The following is a 15,158-nucleotide window of genomic DNA, read 5'->3' as shown; positions in this document are numbered from 1 at the left end:
GGAAGAAAAGGAAGTCAACATTTCAAGAAGAGCTTTAAATGTCCTACAAGAAGCCTGGAGAACTATTCCTGAAGACTACACAATTAAAGAAATAAAGGTTAAGAGTGTCCAGGCTGTGTTAAAGAATAAATAACACACTGTTCTACCAATAATACTAAGTACTGACTTCCGAGCTCATTAGAATTGTACAAACTCTATTTTTTCCCCTTATATACTGTATTTCTATGTGTGTTTGCACATGTTTCAATAAGTTGCTGAGTCTATTTCGCGTTTTCCTATAAAAATATAAAGTGATTAAGAGTGTCTTAAGACTTTTCACCGTATAGATGTATATTGTATATGTGAATATGGTGACAACAATGCATTCTATTCATAAAAGAAAAAGATAGCACAAAAGTAATACCTGTAACACAATAATGATTTTAAGGTCCATCCAACTGAAAGCAGGACAGAAACAGCAGAAACATGTCAGAAAATATTGCCTTATCTTAAATCAACCTTGTCGATGATGAGTCTGCTTTATCGCTTTGGATTTGAGGTGTGACAATACCTCCTCCAGCCATTACGGGTTAGGGGTATTTTATTTTTCAGTTTGAGAAAAAATAAGCAATCAACCAAGCAACAACTTTTCTATTTTCATGACAACGCAGGCAGGCTCGTGTTGGAAAAAGCCAGATATAAAAACTGGTCGCAACCAGTGAAAGCAGAAGATAAAAAACAATGTTCAGGTCCCCCCCCCTCATTTAAAGAAACAAAGTTCACCAGCTAAGTGAAACATTTACACCACAACTCGATGGAAAACACAATTCTGGTACTGTCTTTGTCGCAGCGGGTAGTTATGCTTGTGCCTCTAGTTCCATAATCAGAGACAAAATTGGACCGATTTTTGCTTCTTTTTTTGGGGGGGGGGCTAGGGATAAGTATCTCTAACCTTCAGACCTTCAGACTATGCAATGGCCTTCAGACTCCCGCCCTTTTATCATATTGGTTAGTTCACAAAGGAGCCTCCCCCTTGATCTGCAGCCAGAATCACACACAAATCCCACAACAGTCTCCAGAGTCTACTCATCCTACACTGTGGACACTCTGCCCACACACTTACGCTGCAATGTGGTGCAGTCGCATGGCACTCCGTCGGCTCCAGAAGATCGCCGTTACTCCTTTGAACATTACCGGGGGTCTAACAAGCAACATCCAGAGGGAGATGTCAACCCTGCCACGCGTCTACGTCACACGACAGATCCCACCTGAGGGCCTGAAGATCCTCCGCAAATCCGGACAGTGAGTATTTTTTTTAGTATCCTGTTATGTCACTTAAAATAACAAATTTTTTAGCATTTTTATGTAACTACGCGATGTGTGCCGCAGGAGATTTGACAGTGATCACTTTAAGCAGTTTGAATGTCTGGTCTGAGGTTCATCATTTACTTTGAACAAACATGACTGCTAATGTTTGCCTTAAGGTCTTGTCAAATAAAGCACATAGTCTAAAGGGTATTCCCTGAGAAAGAGAACTGCACAAATGTTTCACTGCACCTTAAAATCCCAGGATTTCTATGAAAAGCACTTTGAGATTATGTATCTCTAAGAAGAACCATTATCTGTATATAAATGCGAAACCTGTGCTCATGCATTTGGGATTTTTTTTGTTTTTTTCAAAACTGGATTTGATTTAAATCTTCAGTCATGTGATTTCTGTTTCCCTAGGGTGCAGTTTGAGCTGTGGGACTCAGATGACATACCGGTGCCCAGGAAGGAGCTCCTTCAGAAGGTCAAAGGTGTAGATGGTCTGCTTTGCACGCTGACAGAAAAAATTGATGCGGAACTGTTGGACGCTGCAGGTCTGCCCTTTGCCTTTGACAAATAACCTAAATGCAACAAACAGCCTTGCATGTCTTTATATGTGTGATGTATTCCTGCAGGTCCAAACCTGAAGGTCCTCAGTACAATGTCAGTGGGATTCGATCATCTGTCTTTGGATGAGCTGAAGAAACGGTGAGTTCCCTCTTTCTGTTTTATTTTATTGTAACACGTGTGAATGCCGTTCATGGCTCTACTGAGAGTGATCTTCCCTTTATGAAAAAAGGTTCTTAACATGCAAATAGGCAGTGAAATATTCATGTAACGTTGTATGCAATGTTTATGTTCCCCTACAGAGGAATCCGTATAGGTTATACCCCTGAAGTCCTGACAGATGCTGTTGCTGAGTTGACAGTAGCTCTGCTGCTTGCGACCTCCAGGAGGCTCATAGAGGCCACACATGAGGCCAAGACGTACTGTCATATACAAAATAAGATCACACATGTGTGGAAAACTTACTAAAACATACATGCAAAAATGCAAACTGTGCAAAACAAATTCTCTCTTTCTCTCACTGATGCCAGTGGCGGCTGGGGCACGTGGAGAACGCTGTGGCTGTGTGGTTATGAGCTGGCCAACAGCACTGTCGGTATTCTCGGACTAGGCAGGATCGGTAAGCAGCACGTCACTAAGACAACCTTTACATCAGCGTATCGTCAAACTGCCATTTCTGTCAGTTATGAGCTTTTTACAGTGTGTGATTGTACTCAAAGGTGTGGCCATTGCTGAGCGTCTGGCACCTTTCAAAGTAAGGAAGTTTATCTACACAGATGTGGCCCCCAGGCCTGAGTTGGCGAGTGCCATCAATGCAGAATATGGTAAGGAAGACCCAGCAAGGACGTTACTCTATGATATGTGGACAAAAGATCCCCTGCCAACAGGGCAGATGAGAGGCAGGTTTAAGGGGCTAGTCAAAAGATAAGGCTACTTAAAACCTTTTGACTTTTATAAGTCTTTCTTGAAGTCCTAAGAGCCATCCACAAACCTAATATGATAAAAGTGATATTAGTGCATCTAGTTTAGTTTTCATCTGATTCCTACCAGCTAAAAAGGTTTGTTTTATTTTAGTTTTCAGTTTATTTTTAATAACCTTGCACTGTATCTTGTTCTAGTCTCTTTTGATGAGCTGGCAAAGCAGTCAGATTTCCTGGCTGTGTGCTGTGCTCTAACACCAGAGACAAAGGAGATCTGCAATAAGAACCTCTTCTCCAAGATGAAAAAGACTTCCATCTTCATCAACACGAGCAGGTATCCCTACCTGATACATGCATGACCCCAAGAGTGGTCTGTGAGTGTTGTGCTCATTAATTACTGATTAACCTGATGTTTAACAGGTTATTTTCCTTCACTGATCACCATTTAATACACAAAATGCAAGGTAGCGGTTTTAAGAAATGACCATTGTGTTTCCTCAAATCCAAATATTCACATTTGAGATATTAGAATTGCTCGCAGTTTCACAAAATGACCTCCACAGTTGACTAGTTCACTCACAGGAAATTAGAATGACTAATCATTTAACTTCTCGGTGACTTGCATCTGGAGAAATGGATATGTACTGTAGGCAATCAGCAGAGAGGATTCTGCCCTTTGAGTCTATAACTGACTTTGCTGTTGTGCAGAGGCGGGGTGGTGAACCAGGAAGACTTGTATGAAGCTCTGTCCACAGGGCAGATCGCAGGAGCTGGATTAGATGTCACTGTTCCTGAGCCGCTGCCAACCAACCACCCACTGTTTACGCTCAAAAACTGTGGTGGGCATTCTGCTACTTTGAACAGGTTTTTAAATCACACTTGGTCCTCTCTGCCTATCATTAGGTTTTAATATTTTCTCTTCCTGCAGTGATTCTACCCCATATTGCGAGTGCCTCCTATACTACCCGTGATGCTATGTCTTCCCTGGCGGCAAACAACCTCCTCCTGGGCCTGCGAGGGCAGCCGATGATCAAAGAGCTCAAGCTTTAAGAAGAAACAGCTTCCACTCTGAAAAAATGATCAAATAGTGGATGATTAGTTCTACTTACTGTTCAAAATATATTTTGCTGACTGAAGTAAATCCTTGCAACTGTCTCCTTTTTCTTTAGTCTTCAGTTTCACATTTTTTAGTTTGGGATTCTAGAGTGCTGTGAAAAAGTTTTTGCCCCCTTTCTGATTTTCAAATTATATGGAAAAAAAAGTGATTCAAACCTAGCAGGCCCTGGGTGAAAAAGTGATTGCTCCTATAAACCTACTGGTTTCCCACACTTTGGCAGCAAGAACTGCAAAAAGATTTTTACTCATCTCTGTGGAGGAATTTCGGCTCACTCCTCTTTGCAGAATTGTTATATTTCAGCCACATTGGAGGGTTGGCGCATGAACAACCTGGCTCAGATCATTGTACTGCTGCACAACTCAAGCGTGGGGAAAAGCTGATAGCCGGACATTCTCCTTCAGGATTCAGGATCAAGCCTAAGAAATGGCTCTGTAACTCTTTCCACTCTGATAGGTGTCAGTGACATTGCTTCTCAGCTGCTCATTGCATGTTGCGTTGCTTTTTGAGAACTTTTAGCCTAGTTAGCTTTGTCAGACAGCTTCTATGTTAGCAATTTCTTGAATCAACGGGTCTTGCAGTAATCAGGCCTGAGTGTGGATACGGAAATTGAACTCAGCTTTCCCCAAAAGTGTGGTTAATCACAGTTATCTCTTAATTTAACAAACAAAAAACAATTTTGTATTTACTCAGGTTATTTTGTCTTATGTTAGAATTAGTTTGATGATCTAACACACGTGTGATAAATATTTAAAAATACGAAATTAGGAAGGGGGCCAAGGCTTTTTCACAGCACTGTATATGATAAGAAAGTTGCACACAAACTGAATTTCATAGCATTTTTATTCAGCCTATACAACACCTGAACATACTATACAATCTTCAAAGTACTCAAGAGTAAAGAGACAAACATTTAGCCACCTCATTGTTACACTACGGACGTTATACAGAAAAAAACAAACAAAAACAAACTAACACCCCCCCCAAACCTTTCAATTTTGGCATATCAATAAAAGTCCGGCTTTACAAGCTAGAGGGCATAAGGCAGTGACTTTAATAATCAATTCAGACTTTTATACACATTTCTTTCTAAGAAATCAAACATCTTCATACAGAGGGTAGTTCAGTCAGTGCAGTTTTAATAATAATTTAATAATTAATACAACAGCTGTAGAAGACATCACCTAACCTGCTTGTGTGACATGTAAACAGTCAAACCTTTGCCTGATCCCATATCTACCTTTGTATTTTTCAAAAGCCTGCTACAGCTACCTCGCTTCATGACGAGAGAAGAAGCTGAATGTGAGTGAGAGTCAGAGCAACAGACTAAATTTTAGTCAGATTAAAGACTGAACCGTCACTGGTCATTTAAATGACTTTAATAGAGTTCTGAATTAAATTTACAGGGAAAATAACTTTAAATAACTTTTTTTTTCCTTTTTAAAAAGTGTCATTTTGTAAAGGGCTAACAGTGTGATGACTCTACAGTACAATAAGGTGCCAACTAGGATTGAAAGCAATGATCCTGTCTCACTGACAGCTCAAGTGTCACAATACACCAATCATTAAACTATACAAAAAGCAAACATGTTAATTAATGTGTTATTTTTTTCCATTCCAGTTCACTAAAACAGAACTCTACAACACAGCATGAATACTGTTTCAAAAAACATACTGCCATCCAAAGGCTGTTTTTCAACCTGCAGGATGTCTGCTAGCAGAAAACCTTCATGTGATATTATTTTTGTAAATCCTGTCTATATTTTTTTTTTAAGCGTACACATCCTCAGCTGTAACATAGTTGTCTTGTAACTTACAGCATTCCCCAACATTTATCAAGTTACATTAAAATACAGCTACATAAAACACAAAATTTCTTGTAATTAACAAAAAATGAAAACATTAAAATCTTGTTTTTTAAAATTACTTTCTCCATGTGAAATATTCCTTTAGTGATGTTACATTTTTCTAGACTAGTGGAACTTTGTTTTCATTTCCAGCACAACAGAATAACAAAGGAAGAAGGAAGATCATAAGAGCTGGGTGAGCCGGATGGTTGGATTACAATGAAGATGTCGTCACATAGTTCAACGTTCCAGTAAACATTATTAGCTGTAAAAAAAAAAGACTGATTTGTCTCAGTGTTTTTGTATCAGGCGCAACATTATATGTAAAGAGACACGTATAAAGCACTCATATCAAGTACAGTAGCAAACAGACACGCAATGTTTACATCTTTAGGAGTTGTTTTGTCTCCTCTCCAAAAGACTTACCAGAAATGTGCAATACAGTATTTACATGTCTAAATATTTTTTTTTTCCTCCAACACATGCCGAACTCGTCACTGAAACTTCGCCGTTCTTTCAATAAACGCACAACACCGAGGAGCTATGGCTGAAAGTCACGTAGTGCCATATCTTTTACAATCACAATAAACTGTTTTATGAATTTAGACAGAAAAATGCGTTTGTTTTTTTAAACTTTTCTCCTGATTGCCGTAATAGTTTTACGTCAGTAAACAATGAAACTTCACTCTAAGGTAAACAGTTGTGGTGGAAGGGTAATCAGGCTAATTCATAATTTTCCCCCTACAAGTATAAATGTTTTAAAGTGAGGCTGTTACTCTTGCAGACATATGCCACATGAAGGCCTCCATGAGTACATTTTGAATTATTTGGCCTTTAACCAAAAATATTTTCAACATTAAAATGAGCTCAGCAACAACGTCAGCGACAGACTGAAAATCAACCACAGACGACGATCATGTCACGTTAATTTGACTTGAATAAGTCCACTGCTCGATTCCTCATGATGACTATTAATTAACAAAGTACTGATGACATTTCACCGCATGACAGAATAAAAACACTGTTACAACACTACATACTCTGTCGCCTTCTCAGCTGGTTAAACTGTTAAAATGCTACAGATTTCAGCATTACCCAGGTCTCTCCCACACACTGGATTATCTCTACCTTTTTTGCTTGCATCTAATAAACCATTAGATTTTAGCACTTACACTCATAATGGCGACCAACGTGGATGAATGTGAATGGATGTGACTGCCCGTGCACAGAACAAGGCACAGTCAATAATGTCAGCTGCTACATGTTTTTACAATTATGCACCGAATATGAATTTAAATACAATATTTTACATGATGTCAGTCTTTAGTGCTGATGTTGCACAGCTGCCTCTGAGTGTTGCAATGACTGAATCTAATTTAATTCCAAGTGTACCACTAACAATGAATCGCCACTAAAGGATCACCTCATGCTCATCTTGAAGTTTCATAATGGGAGTTCACAAACCAAAGGGTGATGTCACAGCAGCTATGTCCATCTTTTATGCTGTGTTATGCTCACAAAATTGTTAAAATATGTTTTTTTCCTTTTTAAATTTTCACATATTGGCCATTATCAATGCCAAATGGTAATTTGCTGATATATCGGCCTGCAGACAAATCAGTCAGGCTCTAATACAGTAAAGTTTAAAGGGTGCACTTTGACACTTTGCAATTAATTAACATAAATAAATATGCTAATTTTGCATGTCCTACATCCCTAAAATCTTTCTATGGGGTTAATTTTTTAACAGAAACTTTATCAACTGGTCCTGGAGAAGATCACGTTATATATTTATATTAAGTTACATTTTCATCCCCATCTTTGGTCTGTGATCAGGATCAGTTAGTTTAGACAGAGCGGATAACAAAACTGGCCGTTCAGTCAGAGCTTCAGAAACATTTTTATAACAGCTTTGTGACTTTAAAGGCAGCTACACTGATTCCTAGTGTTTTAATCTCCACACTCTGCTCCTACAGCAAGCCATTGGACATGTTACTGTTCTGCCAGCGCAGACAGGTGGTCTTGGAATGCTTGTATAGGTGTGACGACTGGCTGAAGCGTTTTCCACACTTCAGACACGCGTAGGGTTTCTCTCCCGTGTGGACACGGATGTGTTTCTTGCAGTCAGTCAGGGTGAGGAAGGTTTTGCAGCAGATTTTGCAGGCGTATTTTCGTGCCCCTTCAACCACTAGGACATTGTGCTCTGAGAGAGCCTTTTTGCACTTGGACAGAACGTCTGCTGAGGCCCGGGTGAGCTGAGGGGGGAGGGAGGTGGGCCTGTTGCCACTCATCTCATACCCCCCGTTCTCATTGAGGAGCAGGGGACCCGCTAGACTTGAGGAAGAAGAGGCAGCATCCTGAAGAATCCCCCCGACTGCCTCTTCTCCTCCCATGCCAGTGGTCATTTTTGGAGCAATGCGTCTGTAGCCTGGATAACTCAGACCTGTGCCGCTGGCTCCTCCTGTCTCTCTTGAGGGCCGTCCCAGTGAATGAAGCCCCAAACTTGAGCGCTGGAATTCTAAATCAAAAGGATCCACTCCTCCACGTCCTCCTCTTGAATTTCCCCCATTTCCTCTGGGGCTTCCTAAACCATCATGCAGGGGGCGGAGGAACAGAGAATCGGCTTGCAGATTATCTCCAAAACTGCTTCTACTCTCACCACTGAGTGGACCTGATTGCAAAAGAGAGGAAGAAGCAGAGCTCGAAGTCCCAGCAGCTTCCTGCCTCAGCAGAAAGCGATGTGCTACTGCATCCCCAGTTGTTGTGTTCGGAAGGTCGTCCTCTCCGGCAACCATCCCCGAGCTGCCAGTCGCAAAATCCTTTTGGCTGAGGAAGCTGGAAATGCTGAAACCAGGTTTGCCACTCAGTCCATTATTACACCCAAAACCTCCGTTCGCACCTCCTCCTCCTATACTGCCCTTGAGGATGAGCTGAGAGCTGGGCTGGAGAAGAGAGTCGGAGCTGGGCTGGGGTTCAGAAGTGAAGCTGCGGTCGCTGCTTTCTGGGCTCAGCTCCACCTTCTCTTCGTCCTCCTGGCACCCAGGCTCGGGGCGATCACTGCCTTCGGCCTGCGATGTGACGTCGCTAATTTCATCAGCTGGCTCGGGCGAACTTAGCGGCTCACGTTTAACAACCACCTAAGAAAAGCAAGAAAAGGAAAGAAATGTTTCATCTAAGGCCAAGGGAGATAAGACCTCAAATTTTAATGTAAGAATTAATATTCACAACACTGGCTAAAGGTCTCACAGTTGGACAGAATTTTATTGTGGAAAGACTTCTCACAGAAACCTCAGAGCCAGCTCCCAAATGGGTAACACCAGATGCTCTAAAATAATCTCTTGAACAAGCCTGCTTTGCCTTACTAAGACGTTTTATTTTTTCTAGCATGTCCTTTCGAAATAAAGAATTAACATCCAACCATTTCCCCATTCTTCTGTCACAGTGCGTTGCTACTTTGTTGACCTGTGTCGTCTTAGCAGCTGTAACAGTAATTTGCAGGTTCAGGGTGGATTAAGCCATGGTGATAAATTACAGGGAGTGCAGAATTATTAGGCAAGTTGTATTTTTGAGGAATAATTTTATTATTGAACAACAACCATGTTCTCAATGAACCCAAAAAACTCATTAATATCAAAGCTGCATGTTTTTGGAAGTAGTTTTTAGTTTTAGCTATTTTAGGGGGATATCTGTGTGTGCAGGTGACTATTACTGTGCATAATTATTAGGCAACTTAACAAAAAACAAATATATACCCATTTCAATTATTTATTTTTACCAGTGACACCAATATAACATCTCCACATTCACAAATATACATTTCTGACATTCAAAAACAAAACAAAAACAAATCAGCGACCAATATAGCCACCTTTCTTTGCAAGGACACTCAAAAGCCTGCCATCCATGGATTCTGTCAGTGTTTTGATCTGTTCACCATCAACATTGCGTGCAGCAGCAACCACAGCCTCCCAGACACTGTTCAGAGAGGTGTACTGTTTTCCCTCCTTGTAAATCTCACATTTGATGATGGACCACAGGTTCTCAATGGGGTTCAGATCAGGTGAACAAGGAGGCCATGTCATTAGTTTTTCTTCTTTTATACCCTTTCTTGCCAGCCACGCTGTGGAGTACTTGGACGCGTGTGATGGAGCATTGTCCTGCATGAAAATCATGTTTTTCTTGAAGGATGCAGACTTCTTCCTGTACCACTGCTTGAAGAAGGTGTCTTCCAGAAACTGGCAGTAGGACTGGGAGTTGAGCTTGACTCCATCCTCAACCCGAAAAGGCCCCACAAGCTCATCTTTGATGATACCAGCCCAAACCAGTACTCCACCTCCACCTTGCTGGTGTCTGAGTCGGACTGGAGCTCTCTGCCCTTTACCAATCCAGCCACGGGCCCATCCATCTGGCCCATCAAGACTCACTCTCATTTCATCAGTCCATAAAACCTTAGAAAAAACAGTCTTGAGATATTTCTTGGCCCAGTCTTGACGTTTCAGCTTGTGTGTCTTGTTCAGTGGTGGTCGTCTTTCAGCCTTTCTTACCTTGGCCATGTCTCTGAGTATTGCACACCTTGTGCTTTTGGGCACTCCAGTGATGTTGCAGCTCTGAAATATGGCCAAACTGGTGGCAAGTGGCATCTTGGCAGCTGCACGCTTGACTTTTCTCAGTTCATGGGCAGTTATTTTGCGCCTTGGTTTTTCCACACGCTTCTTGCGACCCTGTTGACTATTTTGAATGAAACGCTTGATTGTTCGATGATCACGCTTCAGAAGCTTTGCAATTTTGAGACTGCTGCATCCCTCTGCAAGATATCTCACTATTTTTGGCTTTTCTGAGCCTGTCAAGTCCTTCTTTTCACCCATTTTGCCAAAGGAAAGGACGTTGCCTAATAATTATGCACACCTGATTTAGGGTGTTGATGTCATTAGACCACACCCCTTCTCATTACAGAGTTGCACATTACCTAATATGCTTAATTGGTAGTAGGCTTTTGAGCCTATACAGCTTGGAGTTAGACAACATGCATGAACAGGATGATGTGGACAAAATACTCATTTGCCTAATAATTCTGCACTCCCTGTATATAAGTTGTAAAACAAATAAAACCTCTAAAGTTAATCATAAATATTTTTTTCTAACTCTAGCCTATAAATGGAAACATTTAGTGGAAAATTAACATGTTAACTTTTGCAAGAAATGGCTTCCTTGCCATTACTGCTGCTGCTGCAGAGTGGGGGGGGGGGGGGGGGGGGGTCTATACTATACTGGACAGTCTTTTCAGGCTAAAGTAGGTACTCTGCAGTACTGTGGTACAGTTTACAGTAATGAAGTGCAGGATGGGTGTTCACGATCACTGTTAGGACTGGTTATGACAGCTGAAACTCGATGGCCGAGTTGTCCCACCTGTTATACCCCTTTGAAGTCTGCTTGAACTCTTCTGCCTGGGGTGTGTGTGTGTGTTTAGTTCATGGACTGTAATGTCAATTATCTGCACATTAGTTAACGAGACCACAAAAACACTGGTCAAATTTATGTCTCTTGGATCCAAGTCGATGAGAAAAATGTAATCAAGGCTTCAGGGTAACAGTCATTAGTTTGAATGTAAGTTGATGACATTCTTTACTACCCTTCACCTGCCAATCTCCACCTTTAGACATTACACCGCCCAAAGGTTGGAGAGTGGCCACGACAGCTCATGTAACATCTGCTAATATCTCGTAAATTGCAGCAAGCAAAACCCACAAAGAGCAGTGGACCTCAGAGTCAGCACAGGTCAGCTGTCACAGTCCGTCCGCAAGGAAATCAAATCCTCAGAACAGAAATTATGTGTGACTTATTTCTAAGTGAGTCATTTTCCCCAGCTGCACTGCTACACCCGATCTTATGACTTCCCTCTTCTGTCCAATCCCTTAACCCCTGGTTGCATTAATGACAATCAAACCAACGATTTCTGTTAAGTTTGTTTACTTCATACAGACAAGCCTGAGAGGTCTGGAGAGTTTTAACTATGAAAATATTCCTGCCCACTGAAGAGACAAACCTGTAGCTTTACCTTCTGCTCCTCTTCTTCGTTCTCCTCCTCCTCTGTTCCTGATTTTATTTTCACCCCTGCTCTGCTGTCCTGCTGATCCTGGTCATCCATGTCCTCTTCTTTGTTTACTCCTTGAATTCTCCCCAAGTTCTCCTCCTCGCAGCGTCCACTATCTGACTGACTCGGCATCTGAGGGTCATCTTGGGACGCAGCTGCTAACCCAGTGATTGGAGGGTCAAGTTTAGATTCGTCCCCCATCTTGTGGGAATCCGGGGAGAGAAGTGCTCCCTCCTCCCGCTCTGCGTTCACCCCTTCTTCTCCTAACAACCCGAGGTTAGGCGCCAAAGGACGCTGTCTCTGTCTGGGTCTCTCCTCTGAAATCCCCAGCGCCAGAGAGGGCTTCCGTTTGTGGAAGCGTCGGATTGGGAAGGAGGCCCTCTGGTCAACCACCCTACTGCCAACTACATTTCCCGCCCGGTCGTCTTCCATCCCACCCAAAGCAGAGCTCACCAAGCTGAGCCCCAGCTGCTGCAGTAAGAAGGAGCGCTGCAGCTTTGAAGTGGCAGCATTTGCTGCAAGGTTAGCATTAGCTGCTAACATCGGGTTCACTGCTAAATCAGCTACTTGCTGATGCTGCTGCTGTCTGTGCCTCTGCTGCTCCTGCTGTGGGTGGTGATGGGCAGCTCTGTCGGATGAGGGGGACATGGGCAGCGTGCGCGTCGTCAGGTAGTGTTTGCAAGCCTTGACCACATTGTTGAGGTGCAGATGCGAAGCTGCGAGGAGAACATCCATGACATTGCTCTCGCCGAGCATCAGTGTTGACGTGTACATCATGTCCACGAGAGCAGCGAAGGCCTCGGCCGTCACCACCTGCAGAACGCACACAGTGGTTTCAATCACCATTAGAATGACTAAAAACACTTTTTTCGCTTTTTTGACAGCATTTTCTTTCTAACCTCGCTGTCCAGCTGGATCATGTTCATGCTAGCATCTCCCTCTGCGACAGTGAACAGCGCTCTGAAGTGGGTGCTGCAGGCCGCCAGCACGGAGCGGTGGGCTTTAAAGTGTCGGCTGCCTACCACGATGACACAGTCGCAAAGCTGACCATGGACACGCTGATAGTTCAGCTGCTGGAAGATCTGCTCAAAATGGCCTGGGAAATCCATGGCCCTGCAGACAGAGGAGCAGAGGGTAGGTTAGTTATGCAGAACTACAGTCAGCAAAGATCAGGTGATCTACTGATGTCACTGCATCTGACCTATCAGCAGCGACCTGGAGCTTTTCAAGCTTCAGTGTTCTTCAACAAATTGGGAAATTCAGTTTACTGCCCCTACGTACTCTTACCCTTATCATCATAATGCCCAAACCAATAGTTCTAAGTTAATTGCTGTATTACAAGAAACAGACTGTATGTAGTTGCCAACTTGACATTATTGAGTAGCACACTGGTTGCAGCTTGCTTTTTTGACAATCCATTATGCATGAGAAAAAAAACAAAAATTAAATAAGATCAAGTTATCTTAATGGATAAAACAATTGGGGACAAAGTGATAAATCACAACATGTGTTACTACAACACTCATCACACTTCAAAATGTTAAAAAACGCTTATTTATCAAAGTAAGACAGGAGAGGATGGAGAGAGGTTAGATTTTAAAAGGTAAGGACTGCTCCGTGACATTTAACAGACTGGGAAGTTAAAGCTGAAACATAACATCCTCATTCATTTTAGACACTTTTGAACTAATACCAGATCTATACCTGATGTGTTGCTTATGTGAAGTGTATACTAACTTTTGCTATTCCAAGGTTGCATGAAAAGGCAGTGTATGGCAGGGTAATCCGGTTAATCTGTGGTACTGTGGGGATGTTTACAGTGCAGAACAGATGTGGCGTTTATGGTTACTGTAACAAGGAAACACGTAAATTTAAAGTTATGGAAAGGAGATTAATTCACTGAATTCTACCTTTATAGTGTGTAGGGGTGTCACAAATCTGCCCTGACAGCCAACAAGAGCAGAAACTCAGGTCAGCTGATCACAGCCCGAAAACAAAGAAAATTTCATTGTGCTTACAATAAAAATTACTTCCAAGTGATGCTGCACTACAAAACTAGAGATCTCACACCTACTCGAATCAAACTTGAACCCACGATTATGCTCATTTTTCTGCTTAGGTGTAGCTACATCAGCACATAGAGCGAGTTTGCATCTGAATTTGGGCTGACATAATGTTTGTACTCCCATAATATTATTTGATTTTTATATTATTAATGAAGTTAAGTTAGCTTTGCACAAAACAGCTGATAGAAATGTCCTCCAAATAGCTCATTTTCACTGCATTTCAGAGTCTGGATCCAGCACTTCAGTATTTTTTGAAACAAGTATGTTCACTTCTACTTGAGTGATGAAACTGTGCATTTTTGAGTACCTGTGGATGCAGTCTAGGATGTCTGAATGGTGATGGGGGTGAAGTTGGACCAGTTTTTGTATTTACTAGCGAACAGCCAGGATGCCGTGGTGCTGTCATTTTATTTTGGTTACTGATTACTGTGCACCAAATGTTGCGTTTTCCACTGTCTTTGCCTTCTTGCTATAAAGTCATATATTGACGAACAGGTCTAACTTTATTGAACACCGTCGTCTTTACACACAGTTAACGTCACAACTGCAATGGAACACAATAGCATGGGATGCGACTGGGTAAAATGGCACAAAAGAAGCACTCTGCTGGTGCTGTAAGTCAGAGCAGAGAGCCAGCGGTACTTTAGGTTACCTTGAAAGATCCGGAAAATGCAGGTATCGAGAGGGAGAACAGGGCCCCGATTAGCTAAAGTTAGCTGGCTTCAGCCCAACAAATAGCCCGTTAGCTAAAGTAAAAGCAGCGGCATGCGGTCACCGAGACTGGACAAAATGTCCCCTCAAGCCGAGCTGTGGATAGCTAACATTTCCGCTGCTACCTCCCGCGTCCCCCTGCGGTCGACTTCCTGACGGTTTGACCCCGAAGCGGCTTGTTTGGTTTTGGCCGTGGGAACGTAAAGCTGGCCGCGATGCACGGTGACGCGGTGTCCGTTGATCTCCAGCGGCTGCCAGGCTGAGCACACAGCCACGGCGCCAGAATAACCGTTAGAATAATATTAATGCCTCCTATCTATTGGTGAGTGGTAGCGTCATGCTGTGTTGTGTGTTCTAATATTTCCCCCGGCCGACAGACGGTTTTTCCAACCAGACTCACGGGGCGGCGCTGTACCTCTTTTTCGCCTCCATGACCTCACCCGAGGTGAAAAGCTGCAGCTTTACAGTTTCACCACAAGGCGTCGCTGCTGCACCCCCACACATAGCCAGTTAGCCAAAGATTATAAACAGCATCGAGATGGTAAATGCTTTGGC

At 42.5% G+C, this 15,158-nt stretch overlaps 2 protein-coding genes across 4 annotated transcripts; one reads left to right on the top strand and one right to left on the bottom strand.

The window, feature by feature from the left end:
- The first annotated feature begins 1,008 nt into the window (after window positions 1–1,008).
- Window positions 1,009–3,917, top strand: grhprb (glyoxylate reductase/hydroxypyruvate reductase b). The gene is made up of 9 exons (XM_080880378.1): window positions 1,009–1,281; window positions 1,708–1,841; window positions 1,923–1,995; window positions 2,157–2,273; window positions 2,385–2,473; window positions 2,574–2,678; window positions 2,973–3,108; window positions 3,483–3,613; window positions 3,703–3,917. The coding sequence occupies exons 1-9, from the start codon at window positions 1,109–1,111 to the stop codon at window positions 3,822–3,824; spliced, it is 1,080 nt and encodes a 359-aa protein (XP_080736504.1). The 5' UTR covers window positions 1,009–1,108; the 3' UTR covers window positions 3,825–3,917.
- A 37-nt stretch (window positions 3,918–3,954) lies between these two features.
- zbtb5 (zinc finger and BTB domain containing 5) lies at window positions 3,955–15,062 on the bottom strand. 3 transcript variants are annotated; one of them, XM_080879709.1, is made up of 4 exons: window positions 14,545–15,062; window positions 12,726–12,939; window positions 11,791–12,639; window positions 3,955–8,872 (listed from the first exon to the last, which is right to left on the bottom strand). In XM_080879709.1, exons 2-4 carry the CDS (start codon window positions 12,933–12,935, stop codon window positions 7,706–7,708), a joined length of 2,226 nt encoding a protein of 741 aa, XP_080735835.1. In that variant the 5' UTR covers window positions 12,936–12,939; window positions 14,545–15,062; the 3' UTR covers window positions 3,955–7,705. The 3 variants fall into 3 exon arrangements, with proteins under 3 accessions (XP_080735835.1, XP_080735833.1, XP_080735834.1); XM_080879707.1 differs by having other exon boundaries at window positions 11,779–12,639; window positions 14,545–14,979; XM_080879708.1 differs by lacking the exon at window positions 14,545–15,062 and adding an exon at window positions 13,564–13,694 and having other exon boundaries at window positions 11,779–12,639.
- Between the last annotated feature and the right edge of the window lie 96 nt (window positions 15,063–15,158).

Source organism: Rhamphochromis sp. 'chilingali' (assembly GCF_963969265.1).
Source record: "Rhamphochromis sp. 'chilingali' genome assembly, chromosome: 4".
NCBI classification, from domain to species: domain Eukaryota; kingdom Metazoa; phylum Chordata; class Actinopteri; order Cichliformes; family Cichlidae; genus Rhamphochromis; species Rhamphochromis sp. 'chilingali'.
This window is presented reverse-complemented; position numbering and strand designations above follow the sequence as displayed.